We start from the raw sequence: 25,785 nt of genomic DNA on the forward strand, positions 1-25,785 counted from the left end.
GACAACAGCTAATGATCCAAGCATCAGCTATTTTCGTATCACTTTTGACATCAAGGTTTACAGAGTTATGACAAGATAGCAGATCATACTTCAGTGTGACAATGTGAATATATATCATTTCTCAATACTGAAATTATTCATCAAAAGCAACAATGACAAAAAAGACTTGAACATCTATAGGCCTAAATGCATTGTGTTGGACCGTTGATTTGTCTTTTATGAAAATTAAACCCTCCTTTCGAAGATCAGGATGAATCAAAACTTCAAAAGCACAACCTCAACGTGATAAGAGGAATCAAAAATTTCAGTAGGTCACTGCAACCAATTAAAAATAGCACAATGACAGCATCGACATTAGAAAAAGACTTGGGACATTGTACAGAAAAAAATGACCATTTTGGGCATGACAATTATTCTAGGCCAATTTTTTTAAAGACCAAAGAGATCCTAAAAGTTCCAGAAATTCGATATCATCAGGCACCGGTTATGAGCAAAGTATCATGCCTAAAGAGAATAAAGAGATTGTAAAAAATTGTAATGTCCCCACTCAAAATATCTCTATCATTGTTGTGGAAAATGAAGATCTACTTTTAAACAATTTACTTATTGGGTCTAAAAAATTTCACTTCCAAAATACCATAACAAACAGTGATGGTAATATAGATACCAATAATAGTTCAGACGATACAAACGATGTCCCAAGTTCCAGCAACAAACTCTAAAAAGGTATGGAGAATATTTGTGGAAAGCATCTTTAGTCCAAAATGACCGATATAAAGCCCTCTACTGTTTTCAGCACAATAAAAGATTTACTAGTTCCATATCTTTGGTTTTGTTCCTTTCCATAGTCACATTATTAAAGCCTGCAAATTGCCAGACAAAGTCATCCTGTGGCATATTATAAATAGAATATTAATACCATGCAGATTAATGGATTCAAAATAATATGAAAATTTTACACTTACATCAATAATCATTTTACAAAAATATTTTTTCTTTCTGAAAAAGAAATCCTTAGCAGGTGGACATGCATGCTAGATGTCTGCCTATGTGTATGCATAGTGGGTAGTGTGTAGCAAGTACATATACAATAGAAATTAGAATATCGCTAATTTATATCTCAGTTTTACCTAGAACAAGTTGTGTCTGAAATACGGAAGAGAATCAGAAACCTCAATTCAGAAATTGAACAGCATGAAGATCAGCGTGTACATATATATGTATGTATGTGCACATATACATATGCAATAGAAATTAGAATATCGCTAAATTATATCTCAGCTTTACCTAGTACAAGTTCTGTCTGGAAATACCGACAAGAATCAGAAACCTCAACTCAGAAATTGAACAGCATGAAGATCAGCAGAGTGCCGCTCATCATAAAGACGTTGCTTAAAGGCTGTTGGAGCGACACGTTTGAATTTCAGGACTCTACAGTGCAAGTCAGATGAATACGTTATAATCATTTTAGCTCTACTACAAATTCCTAAAATACTGTAGTTTACAAACAATAATCGACACTGCACTTGTTACATTAGATATTGCCAGTACAATTGCTATATGATAGAAACTTATACAGTAATACAGATTTTGTTTCTGATAAAAAATAACAACTTACTACTGAAATACTTGACCATACGCATGCATAGAGACCAAATGCATACTAGATTACAAGTTAATACGTAGAAAATGCATTGATAATGGCCTATATACAGCAGTTAAAAATAGATATTTTAGATGCATAGATTCATTGCCAGCATAGATACACGAACATTCATGTAAGAAGAGATTAGTCGTCAGATACTCATGCAATTTTAATATTGGGGCAAAAAATCAAATCAATGAAAATTATGAACCTTTGAAAATAAGAGATTTGATTATCGTCGACTTTTGGAAGCACCGCTTTCTGAGGACCCACTGAATGTATTTTAGGCTTCTGTACAGTCGAGATGGGTACATTGTTCTGACTACTTCCCTGCGTACATAGAAACTTTAATTTATCAACGGTTTGTGTAGCAAGTTTTGCCATCAGAAAAAGATGCATCAAGTGTGAGAACATACCCTATCAATAAATTTATTCTCAAGTGATTGAGCCTCAATGGTACTTGGGCTTTCCACATGATATGGCTCTTGTGACAGCATGTCCCCCTCTATATGGCTTTCTGTTCTCTGGTCCAAAGTCTCGGTCACCATGATTTGACTCTCTGTATTCATAGGACTTGCGGATCTCTCTATTTTACTAATCCCATGCTTTGGAATAGGAGGCAAATGCTTTTGAATAGGCGGCAACTGCTGTGGATATGGCATCACAAAGCTGGTAAGTGCTGATTCACGTTTTTGTTTTCCAACAAAAGCAGCCTGCTCTGCATAACTGATTTTTTAAAAGAATAGAAACAGTTAGGATTATTTTCACATACTAAATAAGAATAATATGCTCAGAAAAAGTAATTACAAGCCTACGAGTTTAAGGTTTTTTTTTTCCCTATCAAAACAACTGAAGTGTATATCATTTGAAAAATGGTTGTGCATCTTTTCTTCCTTTTTGGAAATTAATGCGTATCTGTATTTCAGTAAGAATTCATAACTAGATATATGACCACTAGAGGTGCCTGACACTGGTGTGTACCCAACTGGGTGATACAACCAAGACCAAACTCTAAATAGTTGCAGCACTAAGGTGTGAAACTAACTAGTGAAGAGAGCTGCAGCTCAACAAAACAGAGGTTACTTATGGAGGTCAACTAGTCATCATGGTATTGATTTTTCTAACCTTGATATTACATGCCTCCTCTCAGCATATATCTACATTCTGTTTGACATTTGACTCCATGGCTATCTTTCCACACATTGGCATCTTCTATTTTCCTAATCATAGGCAGGACACTTCAGGCCTGAATGTTATTACTGATTGATGGCAGGAGATGGCAGGAGACAAGTCATATTGACATCATAGAAAGTACAGAATAAGTTAAGACAATATATCGCATTATCTGGATTTTCTGTCGGTGAAACTTCTCATCTCACTAATAACCCCACAAAACAGATTTTATCAGCCCATATGAAAAATAATCTCTCAAAACATTGTTTTCTCACAGGAGGCCATCTATCATATAAAGAGTTTTACTCATTCAGTTAGAGAAGTTGAAGTTGATGCATATGAATTGTTGCTTGATAGCTGGCTTATAGTAGGTGTACCTTAAATTTAATGGTTCATTACTGGGGATAGTGGGTAGAACACCTGGAAACAGTTCACCTGTAAAGAGATCATATGGCAAGGACTGATGGAAATTTCTCCTGCATTTTTTCAATGTTTAAAGACGTTTAATTAATTGGTATATAACATTCTATTAAAATGAGTCATTGTTCATATATGATTGCCTGATTTTCTGCTTGCACTCAATAAGAACCTGCAATCCTTGGCCTAGGTTGGCATCTCTTGGAGGGCAACCTACATCCGTGCCTAATCTCCTTGGAGAGGTTGGCTTCCAGCTTTAGATGTAAAACAGAAAAAGGTAATTACCATTGGAACATACCAAACGAGATTATTATTCTAGAATACGTAATTTATGGCAGTTTACAAAGAGCTATTGCATAAAACACAAATGTAAGCAGAGGGGGAATGATATATAAAGGAAAGGAGATGAATGGGCAAAAGAAGAAATAAAGATAGATCAATGTCTCCTGAAAAAAGAAATCCTCCTATGACACAAATCATGATCAGAAGAATAGGTAACCTAAGATCCATATTAAATAAATAAAAGCACAAAAGATGCACGGAAATGTTCTTATGCATGAGGTGGCTTTACAACTAGTAATGATTCTTAAAATGGTTTAACGAGAATGAAGTGCAAAACTACTATGTATGAAATGAGCAATGGTGAGCAGACATGGTTTACAATATTAGTTGTGTGGAGTGAGGCAATGACAAAGTACACTGATTGCATCTGAATGTTAGGTGGCGACTCTGCATCCCATGGGCTAATATAAAGGTCTATCTCTCTGCTTTTAAAGTCCATAAGGATTGTGGTATATAAAAATGCATTCTAGAGGAATAGCTAGATAAGCAATCAAACATATTACAGAATCTATAGGTGAAATTATTAACAAGAACTAAACTTCTGACAAGACATCATATTTATATGTCGGTGGATTGACACTATAAGTTAGATAATAAAATGGTGCAACAATGCAGTTGCACATCCACATGCTAGAAAATGTGATGCCAAGATAGACATACAAAATCAATTGCCTTAACTTTGCCTCATGCTAGATTTATGTGCAGAAGCCATTAGATATCATTGTTGGGGTAAAAGCCCTAGGCTCCCCTTATCATGTGCCACCTATTCTGTAATGAAGTTGCCAAACCTACTCTGTAATAAGTGTGGCAACATACCCAGCTGTTGATTCACATATTTTTTATGATAAAAGAGTGCCCCGCCTCTCCAAATGATTATCCCCTGACATTCGAAACCCTGTGAAAGTCAGGGACTTTACCCTAACCTCGTGTGCTTTTCTCTAGGTGGACAGAGCCCCCTTTTCACCTTTCTTGGTTTCCATCCTGCTTTTATTTTTTCCTTTCACCCAGGTGTATTCTTGACAGAATTTTACTTACAGCAAAGTCTGTATCTTCTGTACCCTAACCTCCTCTATCTTCTTATTTACTTATTTACTTTTATGTTTACTTAGTAACATTTATTTTATTTTGATTTGTTGTTCTCAAATAGGAGACAACACTTTAGATGTAATCGCTTGTTTGGTCTTAGAGGCCATTTTGGCCTCTTAAAAGAGGTTAACATATCTTTCTATATACTTGACTTGTTTATCTTACTTTTTTTATTATCTTTAGTCTCTTTTTATCTCACTTTATTTATTTATTTATTTTGATTTGTTCTTCTCAAAGATGAGACAACACGTACGATGTAATCTCTTCTTTGGTCTTATAGGCCATTTTGGCCTCTTAAAAGACGTTAATATATCTTTCTTTCCATAGAGTAGAAACCTGGAGACTGAGTCTTAACAAGGAAAATAACTGGAAAGGTTAAGAGAGACCTTTAGTCTCAATGATTGATGCATGATAATGAGCAAAGCATCGGTGCCCCATGATAAAATCTGGGCAGTGATGGGACCAGCCCCTATAATCAATGAGGCATTATTCTCATCCATGACTTGCACCCAATGGCATTGGGAGCTCCCTAAACAAAGGTTGGCATTTATGTCATCAAAACAGCTTGCTGAACATGGAGATATTCATTGTTGGTATGCTGAAATGCAACAATGGATCAAGTCACATGGGATAAGCATAAATGCACAACCTCTGTTCTAGTATCACATGGATTGCCCCCATCTAAACATGACCAAAGTAGAAAAGAATAGAGTGATCTGAACTAATATTATTAACTTGGAAAACAAGATAACATGGATCAGCCCCAAAACATCACTTCGTAGGAAGATTTTGAATATTAAGAACAAAAGGGAAATTTATCACCCTTAAAGGTTACTCTGGCCCACACAGTGTGAAGATTTTCAAGCAGAGATGCATTGCTAAAAAGATGAATACATGTGTATGTGAGATGCTTCCTCTTTGAGGTTCTAAGCATTCATGGTTAATCATTTCTGCATCTGCCATTGTTCCAGAATTAAAGAAAAAAGGAGTAGAATGGGGGAGTAAAGCATTAAAAAACATGGGCAAGGAAGATAATAACATGGACAGCCAAGGGTTAGCAGCAACAAAAATCTAGTCATTGTAGGAATACAGCCATCATGACATCCTTTTTAAACCATGTCACGCAACCAGTGGAATAAGCTGAAAACATTACCTATGAAGGTTCCTCAAAAATTTTGCAAATTTATTGTACCTGCAAAACGTATTTGAAGGAGAATTAAAACATGATTATAATAGGACTATATAAGATGGCAAGCGCCAGAATCACATACTTGTAGATAAAACTTTAACCAAGTATTCAGGAAGGTTTCATCTTATGCATTGTCTATCCATGCCTTATGACCATGTCAGTATTTCTTATCATAATTCCAGTGCAGAAGTTTTGAAAGACTCCCAAATCCTTATTAATGCAATCATCATCTCAAAGGCAGTCATTCTCTAGGGGATAGATTGTACTTCAGAGTACTCCAATGTCGTGCGAGGATGGTCAATGCTATTATCCCTATTTATGTGTCAAACCAGCTATTGCACATGACCAAAGGCATGGTTTGGATATACCTTGATGTATTTATACCCAAACGGTCTGCATAAATCTTTGGTTATCGTTTAAATGGTCAGGTTGTGAAGGAAAAAACAACCAGTACTATTGGCAGCCTTAGAAAAACCAGAAGGATGATTCATGATCAGTTTCAAAAATTAAAGGCTTTAGATATCAGTAATGGTACTCTTAGAATTGATTGTACAAGGACTAGTTCTACCGAACTTTATTAACAGATTTAAGTTATAATCACCCTATACCACACACAAAGCCATTCTTATCTGAAGCAATTGAAAAATCTAACAATCAATGGTTGAACAGAAACATAGACACTAGCAACCATAATCAGGGTGAGCCTCATAAAACAGACACGCTATGCAGGGTGAAGAAAAAAGGTTGAGAGCATTAAGGGAGAGAAGACGCATGGAAGAAGCACAAATCGGGAATCAGGAACAGAAGCTGAAAATTGCAGCAACTGGCCATTGCATGCAGCATAGCAGCACAATTGCCTGGAATTTGTCATGCAAGCAAAATGTGAATCTGCCATCATAGAAGATGCAATCCTTGAGACTGTTTTCTGAGAGGAAAATGCCACAAAAGAAACGGTGTCTCTCCTGCCTTTTTCTTAGACATTCAAAGCTGCAATCTAAGACTATAAAATGTGCAGAGACAAGTACCAAAACTGCTGAAAACTTTACTAACCAGCCAGATACTCCAAGGTATTATACTTGGATGCAAAATAGCCAAGCAAATATACATCCTTTAATCATGGTTATACCATACCATCTATGAATGTGATTGTCATATATTTTGTAACTAAAAAACTCATTGTTAATGCCAAATTCTGAAACAAGTACCAAAACTGCTGAAAACTGCTTACCAGCCAGATATTGACACTTACATCTCCAAGGTATTATACTAGGATGCAAAAGAGCCAAGCAAACATACATCCTTTAATCATGGTTATACCATACCATCTATGAATGCGATGGTCATATATTTTGTAATTAAAAAAAATCATTGTTAATGCCAAAATCTAGATTGTGGTACCTAATATGACCAGTTTTCTCACTATCTGAGTAAGAGAGAACTTCATTAAACTCTTTTTCAGAGAAGTGCACGCCAAAAGCCTCTAAGCTTTTCCGAAAATTTTGATAGTTAATCTGCAGAGAAAATGGTCTATTGAAACATTAACAATCTAAATCATAAATAAATTGCTGGATTTTCTCGGCATTCATACAAACCAAAGAAGCAAAAAATGACGATATATTAACGTCACTGAAAGACCTTAGTGGTCTATGAAACATAACAAACATTACAACTAACGATTCCCTTGGAGATAAAAGGGTTCATATATAGAATCGAATCTTCCAAGATAATATAAACAATTAATTTTATGCTTAAACCGTAATCTAATGGGATGTGAATCCTGCACACACTGGGCAGCTCATAACGTAACAGTTTCAGGTAATGACTCAAAAATGCATGTGTAAAAATTCTAAAAGATAACATTCACTAGGAACTCATGTATAATTAAAAATGTGCAATACTAGCCAGCTTCAGCAAGTTTAAGCTAAAGAAGACATAAATGTGTAAACCCATTGCAAGAAACCACAGAAATATTTATATATTTGTAAAGAGGGTTTGCAAATACATAAGGGTGTGAGTGTCTCTCGAACACTTGTACTGAGGAATAATGCTCTTTAAAATACAAAATAGATCAGTTAAATTTTGATCTGTCTCACAAGTTTGAAAGGCCTCAAACATCCTAGTGATTCCAAAAACTGAAAACCCCTGAAGGGAAAAATCTTTTAGTTACATGTGTGGATAAAAGAAAAATGTAAACCAGGTACCATCCATTGATGGTTAGCATCCAACCAGATAGCTGAGAATGCTACAAAAAGATGCAACTGATCCACTACTTCAAATGTTCAAACTCTCTCATTGTGTTAAGTTTAAGATATTGCATAAATGTCTGTAGAAAGGAAGGCAGAAGATAAAATTCTTAACCTGTCTTGTGTTTCCAGCATCAAATTTATTACATACTAGTGGCAGCATTCCGAGCTTTCCATAAACCTGGAGAAATGTCACTGTCAGATGACTTCACATTAGGCTGAATAGCTTGAATTTCAAAAAACTTTTAACTACATTAGAGCAAAAAGAAATGGAAAAGCAGAGCATATTCATGTCCATAGAAAGATTGTGTCTTTGTTTGCATCAAGACTAATAATATAATTATAAGAACTCTTCATAAGGTTTCTATTATTTTAAGGATAATAAAGAAGATCATTTCGAAGTGATCTCTACAGAAACTTCAAGACATCAACTATGAGACTTTGACGCTTCTTTATCAAGTGCAAATGTTGGACAATCTACCGATAATCAATAAATTTGTGAATTTATCATATGCTCAAAAGGTACATGATCAAAGAGAAGTTTGGGTTGTCACATAATTCATACCATTAAAAAAGGGAGGTGTATAGCTGATTTAATAGCTATAGAAATATCTCAAGGAGCAGGGTGACATCTTGAATGTAAAAAGCAGGGATTAAATGTAAATATAAATCCCAATAAAACGTTATATACACATATCCAACCATGCCATGAGATCTATTACTGTCACATCCATGTAAAGCTAGTTACACAAGACAAATAAGAAATTTTGGAAGCTAGAAAGAAAATATTAGTAAGTAGAAGAGGAAGAGCATCATTCAAGATTCACTATATTTCGTGTATATATTCAAGCTTGCTTGAGAAGACAAATTCTTTTGTTCTTACTTTATCTAGAATCTTTTCAAGAGAACCCCTTTCATCTCTATGTGGTGGAAGTATCTTTTTCTTCATCCAATTCACACCTGGAATAAACAGACGGACTTACAGTATGCATGCATTCTTATTATATGAGGAAAACCTTAATCTTCAGTCAGCTCGTGTAAAATTTATTTATTTAGACTAAGACTTCACCCACCCCCTCCCTCCTTATTGCATAGTGACATTGGGTACACATTTCCAGGACAAGGAACACAGGATGAGATAGGAATGAGAGAAACTTATGCATTAGAGAAATATGGTAAAGCTTGGATCTGTAAAGAACATGCCTAAACCTTGTGTTTATTGAAAGGTAAAGCACTTACTTTTATGAAGTGAATCTTGGTTCTCATATGTATATATAGGTTCAAGTGGGCTAGAAGTAATAGTTCTTCTGAATCCAAACTGCCTTTTACCAATGTCAATGTCATAGAGATCAAGGCCTTGTCCGAATATTGTCCTATTCCGCCTATATATTGTGATTAAATATGGAGTTGTTCTGTTAATACACATTTAAACAAAGAATATGTAGAACTTAGAAACATGATGAGCATTCATCTCTTCTTACGTGTGTGTCTTTTTAGATGGGTGAAACCCAGCATCATCAGTATAATCATGAGAACACCTGAGAAGCCTTTTACACATCGAAACTGGTTTGGTGCCAGGAATATCACTTGTATCTAACAGATCTGTCACTCTTCTAGAAAAAGGGACCTGAGGTAGTAAATTTCATCCATGAATCCACAAATATTATCACTTCGCTTCCTTTACAGTTAAAAACAAATCACTTGGTAAGTATATATACCATGTCACCGCAAGGTAATAGACATTTTCCAGAAGGCAACTTATACTTAGGATCAAGGGGATTTACAGACCGACATGTATCCAAGCTTTTGTACTTAATTGGCGGTTTTCTTGGCATCCATACTTCAGGAAACATCTTATCAGACACCTGGATAAATAGAAGCACAGTTCTTAATATGTTGACTCATTTTTCTACTCATGAAACTGCAAAGAATTCACAATCTACAATTAATAAAATTAGAAAACCAAAATAACTACATCCGCAATGAGATCTCTAATATGTAATTTGTATAAAAAGGCCTTTCTTTGCTTAAGGGAATCATAATAATGAGAGTAATCTAAATCCAATGAGGTGGAGTACAAAGATAGTGGAGGACAGAGAAGGGCACCTTTACATAGTAGCTTCAATTCTCCAATAGTCAAATGACAGTCCAAACCTTGGATTCCCATAATTGTTGATCAAACCATTCAGGAACATTACAGGCGTTTTGTGCATAAAGAGATCCTATGGTCAGACTAGAGGTGAACTAAGTGACAATCTTCAAAATATATGCAGCTTGAGTCATCCTGAGGTTATACAGTGTGGGCTATGCCAGTTGAACCTCTGACATCTGTCTGCTTGGAGGTCACAGTTGTGAGACCACAGTTTGACCCATCTACAGGAATCCTAGTTTAATGAAGATTGGATATAGATTAAGCACTCAGAGATATTTAAAACCTGACAATGCGAAGAAAGGTAGGTAGATAAATAGATAGATAGATATTTTTAAAGGCAAGTCCACGAGCTTCATATGGAAGAAAGGAAGAGCTACAACTAAAATCCATATCAACTTAGTGTTGGGGTAAAGGCCCTAAATGACCCCCTTATAGTGTGTACATGTGTATAGGCCTATTTATAAAGGCCAAAAGTCACTAACCACATTTCAGTGTGAACTTGGCCAACCCTAAATGGGTCATATAAAACATAAGTTAAAAACTTTTGGATCACTTCAAAGGTGACCTTCTCCAACTATTGCTCTCTCTCTATTTTTTCTACCATAGCTCCACTATTGCATCTAAAGGGCCTATACTAGAGTGAATCCTGAGTATTCCTTAGCCCTATTGACATCATTCCTAACCCTTACAACTGGTATTAGAGCAAATTTAGGACTTCTAACTAATGAATGGCTCCTTGATGATAAGCTCAAAGCCATTTTCCTGCTAATGACCCTACCCAACTCATGGAAGACATTGGTAGTCTCATTGTCTAATAGCCCCAACTTACGTTTCATGGTGTTAGGGGCTCTATACTCAATGGAGAGATCAGGAGAAAAGCAAGAGGAGAAGGTTAGAGGTAGGAGTTAGGACAAATAAGAGAAGTAACTATGCACATAGGAACAAAAGTAAAAGCCAAGAAAGGAGAAATAGCAGCAAAGTTAAAAGCAATGACATAACATGCTATCAATGTGCCAGGAAAGGCCACAAGAAACCTGATTGCCGCTCTTACAAAGCAGAACTTAAAAGAAAAAAGAATTCTGGAGATAAGAGAAAAGACAAGACTAATGCACATGACAGCCAAAAGGACGAAGAGAACGCTAATTTGGCCTCTAATGTAGTAATAGAGGAGCTATCAGATGTTGAGGGCATTTTATGTGCTACGTTTTCAGCTAATGATACTTACGCATATGATGCCTCTCTAAATATTCATTCAGAGGACATGTGCATCACTAAGAATGATCTTATTGATGCTTTGCTGACTGTCAATGATGCATTGGCCCAAACATGGATAGTTGACTCTGGTGCTTTATTTCATGTGATTCCGATCAAGGAGTGTTTTTCTACTTTTACTGTAGGCCGCCATGGCCATGTATACCTTGGAAACAATCATGCATGTTCCATTGAGGGTATTGGCACTGTGCGCTTTTCTACAAATGGCATTAATGAGCTGGTTTTGCATAATGTGCATTATGTACCAGGGATCAAGAAGAGCTTGCTTTTGGTGGGGCAAATGGATATGCATGGTTCTAGGATTCACTTTGAGAGAGGATCATGGAAAATGACAGAAGGTTCGAGGCTGATAGTGAAAGGCACAAAGAAAGGAACTCTTTATTGCTTATGGAAATGCTATATCAGGCAAATTTATTGCTTTGGTTGAAGTTCACTCCCATATGGAGTTGTGGCATAAGAGACTTGGCTAAAGGCACAAAGCTTGATTTCAGTAATGAATGCCAATATGGAAAGCAAGTGAAGCGTTCCTTTTACTCTAGTGTGTCTCGTAAGTCTTGTGTACTGGATCTGTTCATTCTAATGCGTGTCGCATGCCCACCAAATCTATGGGGGGTGCAATGTATTTTATCTCATTTGTTGATGATTTCTCTAGGAAAATTTGGGTTCAATTGTTTAAATCTAAGGATGAAGCCTTAGTTGCATTTAAGCGTTTTTATGCATTTGTGACCACTCAAACAGGCAGAAAACTGAAATGTTTGCGTACGAACAATGGTGGTGAATATACAAGTGCTGAATTCAAGAAATTTTGTGAAATTTTGGGTATTAAGAGGGAGCTTATTGTTCCATACAGCCCCTCTTCTAATGGTGTGGCTGATCGATATAACATGACACTTTGTGAGAGAGTGAGATGCATGCTATCCACCGCTAATCTCCCTCATGGATTTTGGGGAGAGGCACTCAAAACTGCAGTGCATGTATGCAATAGATCCCCTCACGCATCTGTAAAGGGTGACATCCCTTAAGATGTTTGGTTTGGCAAACCTGCTTCATATGATCACTTACGTGTATTTGGCTGTGAGGCTTTTGTACATATAAGGCCTGAGCTGAGAAACAAACTTGATGCCAAGTCCATTAAGGGCCTCTTCATGGGATATGGTGAAAAAGGAGAAATGCGTTATAGGATTTGGATTCCCCAGCTCAAGAAGGTTATACACAGCCGACATGTTGTTGTCAATGAGGCAAGGCTGCTTCAAAACAATTGTGCCTCAAAAGATGACCATAAAAGGTTTAGTTATCAGCATGACCAGCCACCTGTTAGACCCAGTTTTGACCATCAGGATCCACCACAAGGGACTGAAAATATTGATCAATCAGTGGTTTTGGAGCCAGAAGATGTTGGACAGCAAGATGAGGATCCTGAGAGGAATATGCAGCCAAATAATAATGCTGAAAATGGCACTGAAAATAATGGACAGCAGCCTAACAATGATGATTTAGACATGCCACCTAATGTTGATCCATTACCTAACAATATGGATCATTGGGTGAGACGTTGTACTCGTATAAGACGAAATGTGAGTAGATTTGACCCCTCGTTGCACTACATAATGTTGACCAATGAGGGAGAACCTCTTACATATAAAGAGGCAAAAGCATGTGAGCACAGCAATAAGTGGGAGCTTGCTATGCAAGAAGTGATTAAGGCTTTGCATTCAAATAATACTTGGGACTCGGTTGAACTGCCCAAAGGAAGGAAAGCTATTCCTAACAAATAGGTATATAAAACCCGTTGATGACAAACCCAAGTATTGTAAGGGTTAGGACTGATGTCAATAGGTCTAAGGAATACTCTGGATTCACCCTAGTATAGGCCCTTTAGATGCAATAGTGGAGCTATGGTAGAAAAGATAGAGAGAGAGCAATAGTTGGAGGAGCTCACCTTTTGAAGTGAGATCCAAAAGTTTTTAACTTATGTTTTATATGGCCCATTTAGGGTTTGCCAAGTTCACATTGAACTTGGCCCAAAAATAACAAAAAAGGTGATGAATGACTTTTGGCCTTTATAAATAGGCCTATATACATGTTCACACTATAAGGGGGTCATTTAGGGCCTTTACCCCAACAACCTCCCACTTAAAGGCATAAATGACGCCTTTAAGCTACGTGACTCCCACCATTTGTATACATATCTGATGTTGTGCTTTGGGTAAGCACTTGGTCAGTACATCCACAGGGTTCTGTGATGTGTGGACCTTTATCAATGTGATAAGGTCATCCTCAAGCACTTCTCGAATGAAGTGATATCGCACATCAATATGTTTTGTGCGTGCATGAAACATAGCATTCTTTTCCAAACAGATGGCACTCTGGCTATCACAACCAAGAATGGGTGCCTTTTCAGGCAAACCAAACTCACTGCATAGACGTGCTAACCATATTGCTTCCTTGTAAGCCTCGGTGGCTGAGATATATTCTGCCTCAGTAGTGGACAGAGCAACAACCTTTTGCAGCCTACTACACCATGATATAGCACCACCTGCAAGTGTGAATACATAGCCACTTGTGGATTTCCGTGTATCCACATCACCTGCCATGTCAGTGTCACAAAAACCCTTCAGCTCTAATGGGCCTTTTCCATAACAGAGGCATTTATTTTTAGTCCCTTAGTACCTCATAATGGACTTTACTACATTCCAATGTGCCTTGCCCGGATTAGCCATGAATCGGCTTACAACTCCCACTGCATAGACAATATCAGGTCTAGTAGCAAACATAGCATACATAAGTGAACCACAAGCTGAAGCGTAAGGTACACATTGCATTTCACTGATTGCTTCTTGTGTCTTAGGACAATCTTCCTTAGAGACTTTATCATATGGCTGTAATGGCACTCCTAGAGGCTTTGCGACAGCCATACAAAATCTGTCCAGCACCTTGTCAATGTATTTTTCTTGAGATAAATACAATGCGTGTTCCCTTTGTCTCCTAATTCTTACTAAGTACATGCTCAGCTACCCCAAGGTCTTTCATTGAAAATGCAGATTTCAGCTGCATTTTAAGGACATCAATAGTGTTCCTTTTCTTGGCAGCAATGAGCATATCATCAACATATAGTACAAGAATGATTGGGCTGCCACTTTCATCTCTTTTAGTATACAAACAGTGATCAGCATGGCTTCTTTTGTACCCGTGTATGAGCATAAAAGTGTCAAACTTTTTGTACCATTGTCTAGAAGCTTGTTTCAGCCCATACAAGCTTCTATTGAGCTTACATACCAAATGTTCGTTTCCAGGAATAACAAAGCCCTCACGCTGTTTCATGTAAAGCTCTTCGTCAATGTCACCATGCAAAAAAGCTGTATGTATATCCATTTGGTCTAATACCAAATCAAGTGCAGCCACTATAGCAAATAGCACTCGCAAAGTGGTCATTTTAACCACAGGAGAAAACACTTCCTAAAAATCTATGCCCTTAGTTTGAGCATATCCTTTTGCAACCAGCCTTGCTTTATACTTGGGTTTGTCATCAACGGTCTTGATTTTATATACCCATTTGTTAGGAATAGCTTTCCTTCCTTTGGACAGTTCAACCGAGTCCCAAGTATTATTTGAATGCAAAGCCTTAATCTCTTCCTGCATAGCAAGCTCCCACTTATTGTTGTGCTCACATGCCTTTGCCTCTTTATATGTAAGAGGTTCTCCCTCATCGGTCAACATTATGTAGTGCAACGAGGGGTCAAATCTACTCACATTTCGTCTTATACGAGTAGAACGTCTCACCCAATGATCCATATTGTCAAGTAATGGATCAACATCAGGTGGCATGTCTAAATCATCATTGTTAGGCTGCTGTCCATTATTTTCAGCGCCATTTTCAGCATTATTATTTGGCTGCACATTCCTTTCAGGATCCTCACCTTGCTCTCCAACATCTTCTGGCTCCAAAACCACTGGATAATCAATATTTTCAGTCCTTTGTGGTGGATCCTAATGGTCAAAACTGGGTCTAACAGGTGGTTGGTCATGCTGAAATCTAAACCTTTTATGGTCATCTTTTGAGGCACAATAGTTTGAAGCAGCCTTGCCTCATTGACAACAACATCTCGGCTGCGTATAACCTTCTTGAGTTGGGGTATCCAAATCCTATAACCCATTTCACCTTCTTCACCATATCCCATGAAGAGGCCCTTAATGGACTTGGCATCAAGTTTGTTTCTCAGCTCAGGCCTTATATGTACAAAAGCCTCGCAACCAAAGACACGTAAGTGATCATCCTTAGATTTAAACAATTGAACCCAAATTTTTCTAGAGAAATCATCAACAAATGAGATAAAATACATTGCACCCCATAGATTTGGTGGGCATGCTATACACATCAAAATGAACAAGATCAAGTACACAAGACTTACGAGACACACCAGAGTAAAAGGAATGCTTCACTTGCTTTCCATATTGGCATTCATTACAAAAATCAAGCTTCCTGCCTTTAGCATCAAGCTTCCTTAGATTACAAAGCCTAGTGAGACCCTTTTGGCTCATATGGCCAAGTCTCTTATGCCACAACTCCATATGGGAGTGAACTTCAACCAAAGCAATAAATTTGCGCGATATAGCATTTCCATGTAAGCAATAAAGTGTTCCCCTTTTTGTGCCTTTCACAATCAGCCTTGAACCTTTTGTCATTTTCCATGATCCTCTCTCAAAGAGAATGCTACAACCATGCATATCCATTTGCCCCACCAAAAGCAAGCTCTTCTTGATCCCTGGTACATAACGCACATTATGCAAAACCAGCTCATTAGTGCCATTTGTAGAAAAACGCACATTGCCAATACACTCAATGGAACATGCATGATTGTTTCCAAGGTATACATGGCCATGGCTGCCTACAATAAAAGTAAAAAAACACTCCTTGATAGGATTCACATGAAATGAAGCACCGGAGTCAACTATCCATGTTTGGGCTAATGCATCATTGACAGTCAGCAAAGCATCAATAAGATCATTCTTAGTGATGCACATGTCCTCTGAAGGAATATTTAGAGAGGCATCATATGCATAAGTATCACTTGCTGAAAAACTAGCACATAAAATGTCCTCATCATCTGATAGCTCCTCTATGAATACATTAGAGGCCAATTTGGCCTTCTCTTCGTCCTTTTGGTTGTCATGTGCATTAGTCTTGTCCTTTCTCTTATCTCCAGAATTCCTTTTTCTTTCAAGTTCTGCTTTGTAAGAGTGGCAATCAAGTTTCTTGTGGCCTTTCTTGCCACACTGATAGTATGTTACGTCATTGCTTTTAACTTTCTTGCTATTTTCCCTTTCTTGACTTTTGCTTTTGTTCTTATGTGCATAGTTACTTCTTTTATTTGTCTTACCTCTAACCATGTTGGCTGAGTTGAAACCTTCTCCACTTGCTTTTCTCCTAATCTCTTCATTGAGTATGGAGCCCCTAACACCATCAAAGGTCAAGTTGGGGCTATTAGATGATAAGACGACCAATGTCTCCCATGAGTCAGGTAGTGTCATTAACAAGAAAATGGTTTTGAGCTTATCATCAAAAGGAGTCATTCCTGAGTCTTGTAGCTGTGATAAGGTACCTGTAAATAAGGACAAGTGTTCAGCTGCACTCTTGGACTCATCCAATTGCATGCCAACAAGCTTTCGCATTAGGTGTACTTGATTAACAAGTGTATTGTTTTCATATGTAGCCTTCAACTTTGCCCATATTTTAGAAGCAGATTCCAACCCTTTGAGATCTACCAAGATCTCATCAGAAATAGCCATCTTAATATATATGACAGCCTTTTTGTTTAAAATTTGCCATGCATCTTCTGACATGTTCTCTGGTTTTTTTGCTTCCAACGCCCTCTCACAATCCTTCAAAAAAAGAATTCCTTGCATTCTTTCCTTCCACAAGTCGAAACTTGTTCCCTCAAATCGTCGAATCTCAAAAAGATTCTTCACTTCTGAGGAGGATGACGCCATAGCTTACAATAAAGAGGTCTGAACACCTATTCTTTGTTGTACAGCAACTATGCAAAAGTTTAGAAACCCTAAATTCGCTCTGATACCAGTTGTAAGGGTTAGGACTGATGCCAATAGGGCTACGGAATACTCAGGATTCACCCTAGTATAGGCCCTTTAGATGCAATAGTGGAGCTATGGTAGAAAAGAGAGAGAGAGAGAGAGAGAGCAATAGTTGGAGGAGCTCACCTTTTGAAGTGAGATCCAAAAGTTTTTAACTTATGTTTTATATGGCCCATTTAGGGTTTGCCAAGTTCACATTGAACTTGGCCCAAAAATAACAAAAAAAGTGATAAGTGACTTTTGGCCTTTATAATAAGCCTATATACATGTACACACTATAGGGGGGTCATTTAGGGCCTTTACCCCAACAGATCAAATTTCTTTTTTGCCCATGGGTGTTGTACAATGCATGTACAACAGATATTGCCTTTGGAAATTTATCTGCAAATCTGAAATTTTCTGTTTTCAATGTGGCTATATGTATATCATTGGCTGGTACTTGTTTGTACCTTAGTTCACTTGTGTGAGAGTCCAAGCTTGGTTTTTTTTGCTTAAGTTGGTCCTCCTTTTGGGCTAACAAATCATGATTGGCAGCAGTGACAATAGCCATCTTATGCACATCAAGAAGATTGAGGGCGCACATAATTTTGCGGTATGGAAAAAGCAATGCTACAACATCTTGCTGCAGAAGAAGCATGCAAAGCCTATTAAAGTCGAAGGGGTAAAGCCTACAAATATAGACCAAGATGATTGGCAAGAGTTGAACGAGCTTCCATGATCAACTATTAAGTTGTCAATTTCTGATGCCTTGTTTAATATTGAAGGTTTGGACTTTGCCTATTCTATATGGACTAGACTAGAGGAATTGTATGCCCAAAAGATGGCAGCTAGCAAAGTTTATTGGCTTAAGAAACTTATGGATTTGCGCATATGACAGAGGGCACACCCATGTCAACTCACCTGAGTGAGTTCAATTCCATTTTCAACCAGCTAGTTGCCTTGAAATTCATCATTGATGATGAGTTTAAGGCCACGTTTTTATTTTCACCTTGTCAGAAAGTTGGGATACTTTCAGGACTACTATGAGCAATTTAAATGCAATGTTTCTTTATGCTGATGTAGAGAGTTCTCTACTCAAGGAAGACATGAGTTAGCAAAACAATGCATCCAATAAGTCCTCTAGTGCATTGCATACTAGGGGTAGGTCGCAGCAGAGGCAAATTTAATAGTTATGGTCGTAATAAATCACATGGTAAACAGGTAGAATGCCATCACTGTGGTAAAAAGGGTCACTTTAATCGTGATTGTTTCAAATGGAAGAAAGAGAAAGGAAAGGGCAAGAAGATAGATCATTACATAGAAGAGAAGAGAGACATTCAACCGAGGAAAAGCAATGCTAAAATTGAAGAGGTGAATGTAGTCACTCATGACAGTGATAGTGGAAATGATGTACTCTTTGTCTCTTCATGCCATAGAGAACATGCTTTACTTGCAGATACGAATGGTGACATGCACACTTAGATACCCGATTCCGGTGCTTCGTTTCATGTCACCCCTCATCGTGAGTGTTTTCAGATTACACAAGGGGTCGACATGGTGTTGTCCATCTTGGGGACAACTATACATGTGAAATCATAGTACGTAAAATTCATGTTCGTCTAGCATAACATTCGTTTTCCTACGTTGGAAAACAAATGCGAATGTTATTCAAACATTCTTGTGTTTTTATTTGTTTTTTTACCCCTTTTTTAGGTTTTTTCCTTTTTTTTAGGTTTATTTACCTCATAATAAATAGTTAATCCAAAAGTATGGTATTTACCATTCTTCGAGGGTGTTTACCATACTCAAATGTTTCAATCATTCGTGAATGATCATGCACGTATGGTACATGTGGTTCATGCTATGTGTGAAATTGCAGGTACTAGCACTATGCAATTACAGTTTCAGCATGGTTCTGCTTTCACACTTCAGCATGTACGGCATGTACCTCAACTCAAGAAGAGCTTGGTTAGCACAGAGGACAGCTAGATGACGATGGATTTCAGACCACCTTTGGTGATGGGAAATGGAAGATTTGTAAGGGACCTAGAGTTATTGCCAAAGGTAGTAAAAGTGATACTTTGTATCCGCTCCATGTATCTAGTGTGAGTGACCATGTTGTTGCCATAACCGAGCAGCCAAGTGTTAAATTACTAGATAGCTATTACACTTTAAGAGAAAAAGGTACTACAGCTATTGACTTATAAATTGTTGTCTCTACTCTTCAAGGTTTAAGGTAAAGAATGATATAAGAAAAAAACATTTCTTTGTGGCATGGCCGGTTGAGACACATGAGTGAAATTGGTATGAAAGTACTTTCTCGTTTGGGCTAGTTGCCTTGTCTTCGTTATGCTGATTTTGAGCATTGTGATCATTGCTTTTATGGTAAACATGTACAAACATCTCATAAAAAGTCTCTTTCACTGAAGTCTTTGTTGGAGGGTGGCAGCTCCAGACATGCACTCTCTTTCATCTTTATTATCTTTGTTCTAAATTCTCTCTTTTCCTAGATTCTTCTCTCTCTAGAATCTGCGACTCTTTAAATGCCTTCTTTGTCTAGAATCTGCAACGCTTTAAACGCCTTTTCTCTCTTCCACTTTTTCCAAGATATTCCCTCTTATTCCTAGTTTATTGCACCTATTTTGTATAAATAGGCTTTACCAACCTCTTTTGTAAAGACTTTTACTTTTGTTGCTACTTAAAAACATCTTTTGGGAAAATCGCATGCATAAATAACCCAAAAAGACCGAGGAAGTACGTAGGGTTGTATTCCCAGAAGAAATACCTTTTAGATAGAAAAATGTGCCCACTGAACAGCAGCAAACACCTGCTGTAAACTTACCTGCAAATGCAGAAAATGAGGCTGGAAATGATCAGCCAGCTTTTGCCCATAATGATGAGCCACCAAATGTGCAGGAACAGCTAGAACAGCAAGCTGTTAATGCTGATTTGCAGGCTGAAATGACTGGATAGCAAGTTGAAAATGATGATTTGCAGGCTCAACAGCTACCAAACAATGAGCATTGGGTTAGGAGATCGTCTAGAGTTATTACACAGCCCGACAGATTTGTTCCTGATGCAAACAGTGTGGCTGATTATGTCATAGTGACTGGTTGTGGCGAACCGTCTTGCTTCAAGGAAGCAATGGACAGACAGGGCAACAAGAAATGGTATAAAGCCATGTTGTCAAAGATGGAATCTCTTGAGAAAAATGACACTTGGGATTTGGTGCAGTTGCCCAAAGGGCAGAAAACACTTCCATGCAAATGGGTTTATAAACCCTAATCCTCGCGCTACCCTTCAGCCATCAATTGCCAGAGGCTTCGATGTAGACACAGCCTCATCATCAATGACAATGAGAGTACAAAAGTAGTATATACAACTTCTAAGCCAATGAGCAGAAGAGCTGTGAGAAAACCATTGTGGGAGCTGTACTGCCATCCCAGCAACTGATTATCTATGAATGAGCTGACGCCATCAATTGCCAAAGCCTTCGATGTAGACACAGCCTCATCATCAATGACAATGAGAGTACAAAAGTAGTATATACAACTTCTAAGCCAATGAGCAGAAGAGCTGTGAGAAAACCATTGTGGGAGCTGTACTGCCATCCCAGCAACTGATTATCTATGAATGAGCTGACGCCATCAATTGCCAAAGGCTTCGATGTAGACACAGCCTCATCATCAATGACAATGAGAGTACAAAAGTAGTATATACAACTTCTAAGCCAGACGATCTCTATCTCAACAATAAGCAGAAGAGCTGTGAGAAAACCATTGTGGGAACAGTACTGCCATCCCAGCACCTGATTATCTATGAATGAACTAACACCATCAATTGCCAGAGGCTTCGATGTAGACGCAGCCTCATCATCAATGACAATGAGAGTACAGAAGTAGTATATACAACTTCTAAGCCAGACAATCTCTATCTCAACAATGAGCAGAAGAGCTGTGAGAAAACCATTGTGGGAGCTGTACTGCCATCCCAGCAACTGATTATCTATGAATCAGCTGACGCCATCAATTGCCAGAGGCTTCAATGTAGACACAGCCTCATCATCAATGACAATGTGAGTACAAAAGTAGTATATACAACTTCTAAGCCAGACAATCTCTATCTCAACAATGAGCAGAAGAGCTGTGAGAAAACCATTATGTGAGGCCATCAATTGCCAGAGGCTTCGATGTAGACACAGCCTCATCATCAATGACAATGAGAGTACAAAAGTAGTATATACAACTTCTAAGCCAGACGATCTCTATCTCAACAATGAGCAGAAGAGCTGTGAGAAAACCATTGTCGGAGCTGTACTGCCATCAAATATTATGGAGAACAAAAACAAAGGAAAGGCAAGATTACCCCAGAGTTGACATCAGATCCTCTATTTTTTGCACCATTGCCCTGGAAAAACTCATGCCATACAGTAGTAAAGGTCTTCAACATGATCAGACCTTTAATACTGAGTATCACAAGAGTGCAAAGTAATATATACAATTTCTACAGCCTGACTATCTCCATCTCAACAATGAGAAGATCTGCGGAAAAAGAATCATTGTTGAAGGGGATGTACTGCCATTGCATTCACAGAGAACAAAATCAAAGGAAAGTCAAGTGTGCCCTGGACGAGCTCATCTCATACAGTAACAAAAGTCTTCGACATAGACAGAGCTTCATCAACAAGTATCACAAGAATACATAGTAATATATACAATATCTACAGCCTAAATATGTCCAGCTCAACAATGAGAAGACCTGTGGAAAAAGAACCATTGTGTAGGGGGTGTGCTGCCATTGAATTCACGGAGACCAAATTCAAAGAAAAGATCTGCATTCTTCTAACGCTGACCAATTGCGCATCCCATGAATTGCTTATGCATGATAAAGCTCATGCCATATAGTAGTAAACAATGCCTTCGATGTAGATGAAGCCCTACAGAGGGTGTTATAGCTATTTAATTTCACAATGAACAAATATAGCCCCAAAGTTGAAATCAGATTCTGCATTCTTTTCACCAGTACACTGGGAGAGCATCCCACTAACCTGGTCATGCATGACTGAGCTCATCCATACAGTAGCAGCCAAAGTCTTTGATGTACATGGTGCCTCATCACCGAGTTTGACAAGGGTACAAAAGTAATATAACAGTTTCTACAGCCAGAATAACTCCATCTCAACAATGAGAAGAGCTGAGAAAAGAAACATTGTGCAGGGATGTTAATGATGTAGAAAGAAAGAAAGATATATTAACGTCTTTTAAGAGGCCAAAATGGCCTATAAGACCAAATAAGAGATTACATCTTAAGTGTTGTCTCGTCTTTGACAACTCGTCTTTGAGAACAAAATAAAATAAAATAAATATTTCACAGTAAATGTAAAAGTAAATAAGATGAAAAGAAAAGAAACAAGGGAATCTGGTTTTTCGCACATGTGAGATTCTCAAGTTAGGTATATTGTAGCTTTTGTCTTCGAAAGATCTCTAGCATAGGTTGATCTAGAATGGAAATGTCTCTACCACAGTAGAGAACAAAGGCAAAAGTGGTCAAAAGTTGATATCAAATACTGCAATTTTTTCACCGCTGCCCTGGAAGATCTTCCCACTAATTGTTCGTGTATGAATGAGCTCACACCATACAGCAGCCAAAGACTTCGATGTCAACAGAGCCTCATTGCAAGTATGACCCCCACTAACTGACCATGCATAATTCACTGCATGCTACATAGTAGCCAAAGTCTTTGATGTAGATGAAACATCAACGCTGATAGTAGCAAAATCGAAGTAAATGCAATTGCCCCAACGTTGAAGGACTGAGATCATTAAATGCAATAGCCAAATTCTTCAATATAGATGGAGCCTCTTCATCAAGCATGTGAGACCATCAGCTGTCCCTGATACACGACGAGGTGATATTGGAAATGATCATTTGTACTGCAGATAATATCTGTATAATGGAGCCCTAAGCAGCTAGCCTGCAAGTCAATCAGTCTTGCACATAGTAATCACTCCTAACACAAGCAAGAACATAGCCCACTCTGAGTGCCCGCTACACACTGGTGACCTTGCATCCACAATCTTCCACTGCATGTACACAACTGACATCAAATATCCGGAGACCAGATGCATATAAACAAACTGGGAAATGCACAATATCCATTGGGTAGCAAATGTCATACTGTATAGAAATGGCATCATGTTGTCCAAACAGTCTAACCAGAATGTAATCTCCCAATCCACCCAGAATATGAAAAGAAAGACATCATAACATCTACCCATGTATCTCCCAATTTCAAAGTAAACAGCAGAGGGGCTGTCTCTCTCAGATCTAATATCGCCACTTAAGCAGTGCATGAGAACATGCATCTTCATCAAACTACTTCATGCTTCGTGAATGATCCCACTGCCCGGATATGAATTCAAGATAACAAATTAGAGTATGCATCAATCCTGTGGTGGAAAAAATGCAACTGAAACTCAGTTTTAGTATCCATTGTAGATTTAAATGTCGGTTATACATGAGAAAGTAGGGACTATGTCTCATCAAAGAAATACTACTTTCCAGCTGAGAAGCAGGCAGGGATCCTCTACCTGCACAGTATCTGAGCAGTAAACAGAGATGGCATCAATCATCTTCAATAATACTCGAGAAATACCATACACCTGGCCAATAAAACCAGCATTCATAAAGGAAGTGAAAGTTCATTGCAGGGCTAACATCCCAACCAACCCAATCAACATGTGCACCCTTACCTAACTTGTAGTCCTGAGAATCTCTAGCACAGATAATCCAGTAAGATGTTGCTGCTCAATCTCCTCTCGAGAAATAAACGAGCACTGGATACGGAACAATGGAGAAAAACTTAACTCTATAAACTGGAACATGTAAAGGGAGAGATGGGATATTAGAAAGCTGTGTCAGTCTAAAGAACTGCAGCAAAAAAGTCTAATTTCTTTAAATAATCTATGAATAATTAATTTACTCTATACATCATGTTTGCAACTTCGGGTCGTCCATAGAGTTCTTTGAAGGATGATAGAATATTTTTCACATAGTAAGTATAGATAAGGTAATCATATTCAATCTGCCATGCAATTTCGGAAGCTTTGAGAAAGGTTTGCCTCATTAAAAACCCAAAATGGAGCTCACGTTCAATAGGGCAACCAGCATACAGCTACAGAAACATGAAACTGAGCTGTTTAATCACTAAGTTGCGAATCTGAATATGGCCTTCGAGTGCTTCTGCCCAATCAAAATTAAAATTTCCTATACATAATCAAAGTTTTAAACATAGTATTTCTTGAAGTTCAATACTTGCAAGCTTTGACATAATTTAGACTTTCGAAAACCATTTTACGCCTCCCAAGTTGAGGCAAAGATTGAAAACATCGAAGGCTTTCAAAATGTAAGGCAAGATTTTAAAGAAATTTAGGATTGCATATTCAAAACTTTGCAAGATTTCAAAGTTAAACCTTTGAATTTTTTGGGGTTTGAAATGTGAGCATAGTTGGTAGGGAAACGTAAAAGGCGGAGACTTTGAACTTACTTGGCCATGGCGGTACGTTCTAATAGACGGAGTAGGTCTAGCCTTATCAACATCATCTGTCGCGAGGCTATATGTCATCCCTGCAGGAGGAACAATCCGAAAACGCTCTCCATCGCTCGCATAAGGAGCCCAATCAACAGGGCTCGACATGACGACGACGACGACGACGATGATGATGATGACGAAGACGATGAAGGTTTCTGACAATCAGGGAAAAAAAAAGAACAAACGAGTGATCTTTCTAATATTCAGGGGAAGCTGTGGCGAGAAGGCTGATTAGGGTTAGGGTTAGGGTTAGGGTTAGGGTTAAGGTTAAGGTTAAGGTTAAGGTTACATGGTGTGTGATATGGCGAGTTGCGCGCTCTTTCTCGCTCAAATGTCTGTGTGTGCGTCTCTCTGAGAGAGAGAGAGAGAGAGAGAGAGGTGCCGAGAGACACTACTATTTGCATTTGTTTAATGAATTTACAAAACTAGCCTTCTCCTACGTTTGGCTTCTCTTTATAATTACATAAAAGTCATGGAAATCCCTCCTTTAACAAAAAAAAACTTTGGGATCCTGACCAATTATGGGTTTTATTTGGCAACAACTATAGAAATTATAACATTGATGCCGAAGGTCCTTTCCTTTATCTATACAGACCGAAGAGCACA

At 38.0% G+C, this 25,785-nt stretch overlaps 2 protein-coding genes and 1 pseudogene across 6 annotated transcripts; 2 read left to right on the top strand and 1 right to left on the bottom strand.

Annotated features, from left to right (window-relative positions):
• Positions 1-371: 371 nt before the first annotated feature.
• Positions 372-25,588, bottom strand: LOC147854266 (uncharacterized). 5 transcript variants are annotated; one of them, XM_087330900.1, is made up of 16 exons: positions 25,135-25,274; positions 24,341-24,424; positions 24,179-24,250; positions 9,814-9,960; positions 9,577-9,722; positions 9,335-9,477; positions 8,979-9,055; positions 8,211-8,276; positions 7,251-7,363; positions 5,817-5,855; positions 3,379-3,489; positions 3,196-3,294; positions 2,062-2,371; positions 1,857-1,975; positions 1,288-1,431; positions 375-863 (listed from the first exon to the last, which is right to left on the bottom strand). In XM_087330900.1, exons 3-15 carry the CDS (start codon positions 24,218-24,220, stop codon positions 1,332-1,334), a joined length of 1,512 nt encoding a protein of 503 aa, XP_087187026.1. In that variant the 5' UTR covers positions 24,221-24,250; positions 24,341-24,424; positions 25,135-25,274; the 3' UTR covers positions 375-863; positions 1,288-1,331. The 5 variants fall into 5 exon arrangements, with proteins under 5 accessions (XP_087187030.1, XP_087187026.1, XP_087187029.1 ...); XM_087330903.1 differs by lacking the exon at positions 24,179-24,250; XM_087330902.1 differs by lacking the exons at positions 24,179-24,250; positions 24,341-24,424; positions 25,135-25,274 and adding exons at positions 22,636-22,781; positions 23,156-23,540.
• On the top strand, positions 10,402-11,989 carry LOC147854267 (uncharacterized; annotated as a pseudogene).
• Positions 12,524-13,294, top strand: LOC147854268 (uncharacterized). Its single transcript, XM_087331494.1, has one exon. It carries the CDS (start codon positions 12,665-12,667, stop codon positions 13,292-13,294), a length of 630 nt encoding a protein of 209 aa, XP_087187620.1. The 5' UTR covers positions 12,524-12,664.
• Positions 25,589-25,785: the final 197 nt, after the last annotated feature.

This window comes from Azolla caroliniana, unplaced genomic scaffold (assembly GCF_043228905.1).
Source record: "Azolla caroliniana isolate FFs.n. ecotype wild unplaced genomic scaffold, voAzoCaro1.0.p SCAF_15, whole genome shotgun sequence".
In the NCBI taxonomy this organism is placed as follows: Eukaryota; Viridiplantae; Streptophyta; class Polypodiopsida; order Salviniales; family Salviniaceae; genus Azolla; species Azolla caroliniana.

Bases quoted from the DNA above. Each gene is read 5' to 3' on its own strand.
- LOC147854266 (XM_087330899.1), bottom strand. From the start codon at position 25,284: ATGTCGAGCCCTGTTGATTGGGCTCCTTATGCGAGCGATGGAGAGCGT. The intron at 9,478-9,576 runs GTAAGAAGAGAT...CACAATATATAG, and splicing joins CCATCTAAAAAGACACACAC to GCGGAATAGGACAATATTCG. The intron at 8,277-8,978 runs GTAAGAACAAAA...ACATTTCTCCAG, and splicing joins TTGAAAAGATTCTAGATAAA to GTTTATGGAAAGCTCGGAAT.
- LOC147854268 (XM_087331494.1), top strand. From the start codon at position 12,665: ATGGGATATGGTGAAAAAGGAGAAATGCGTTATAGGATTTGGATTCCC.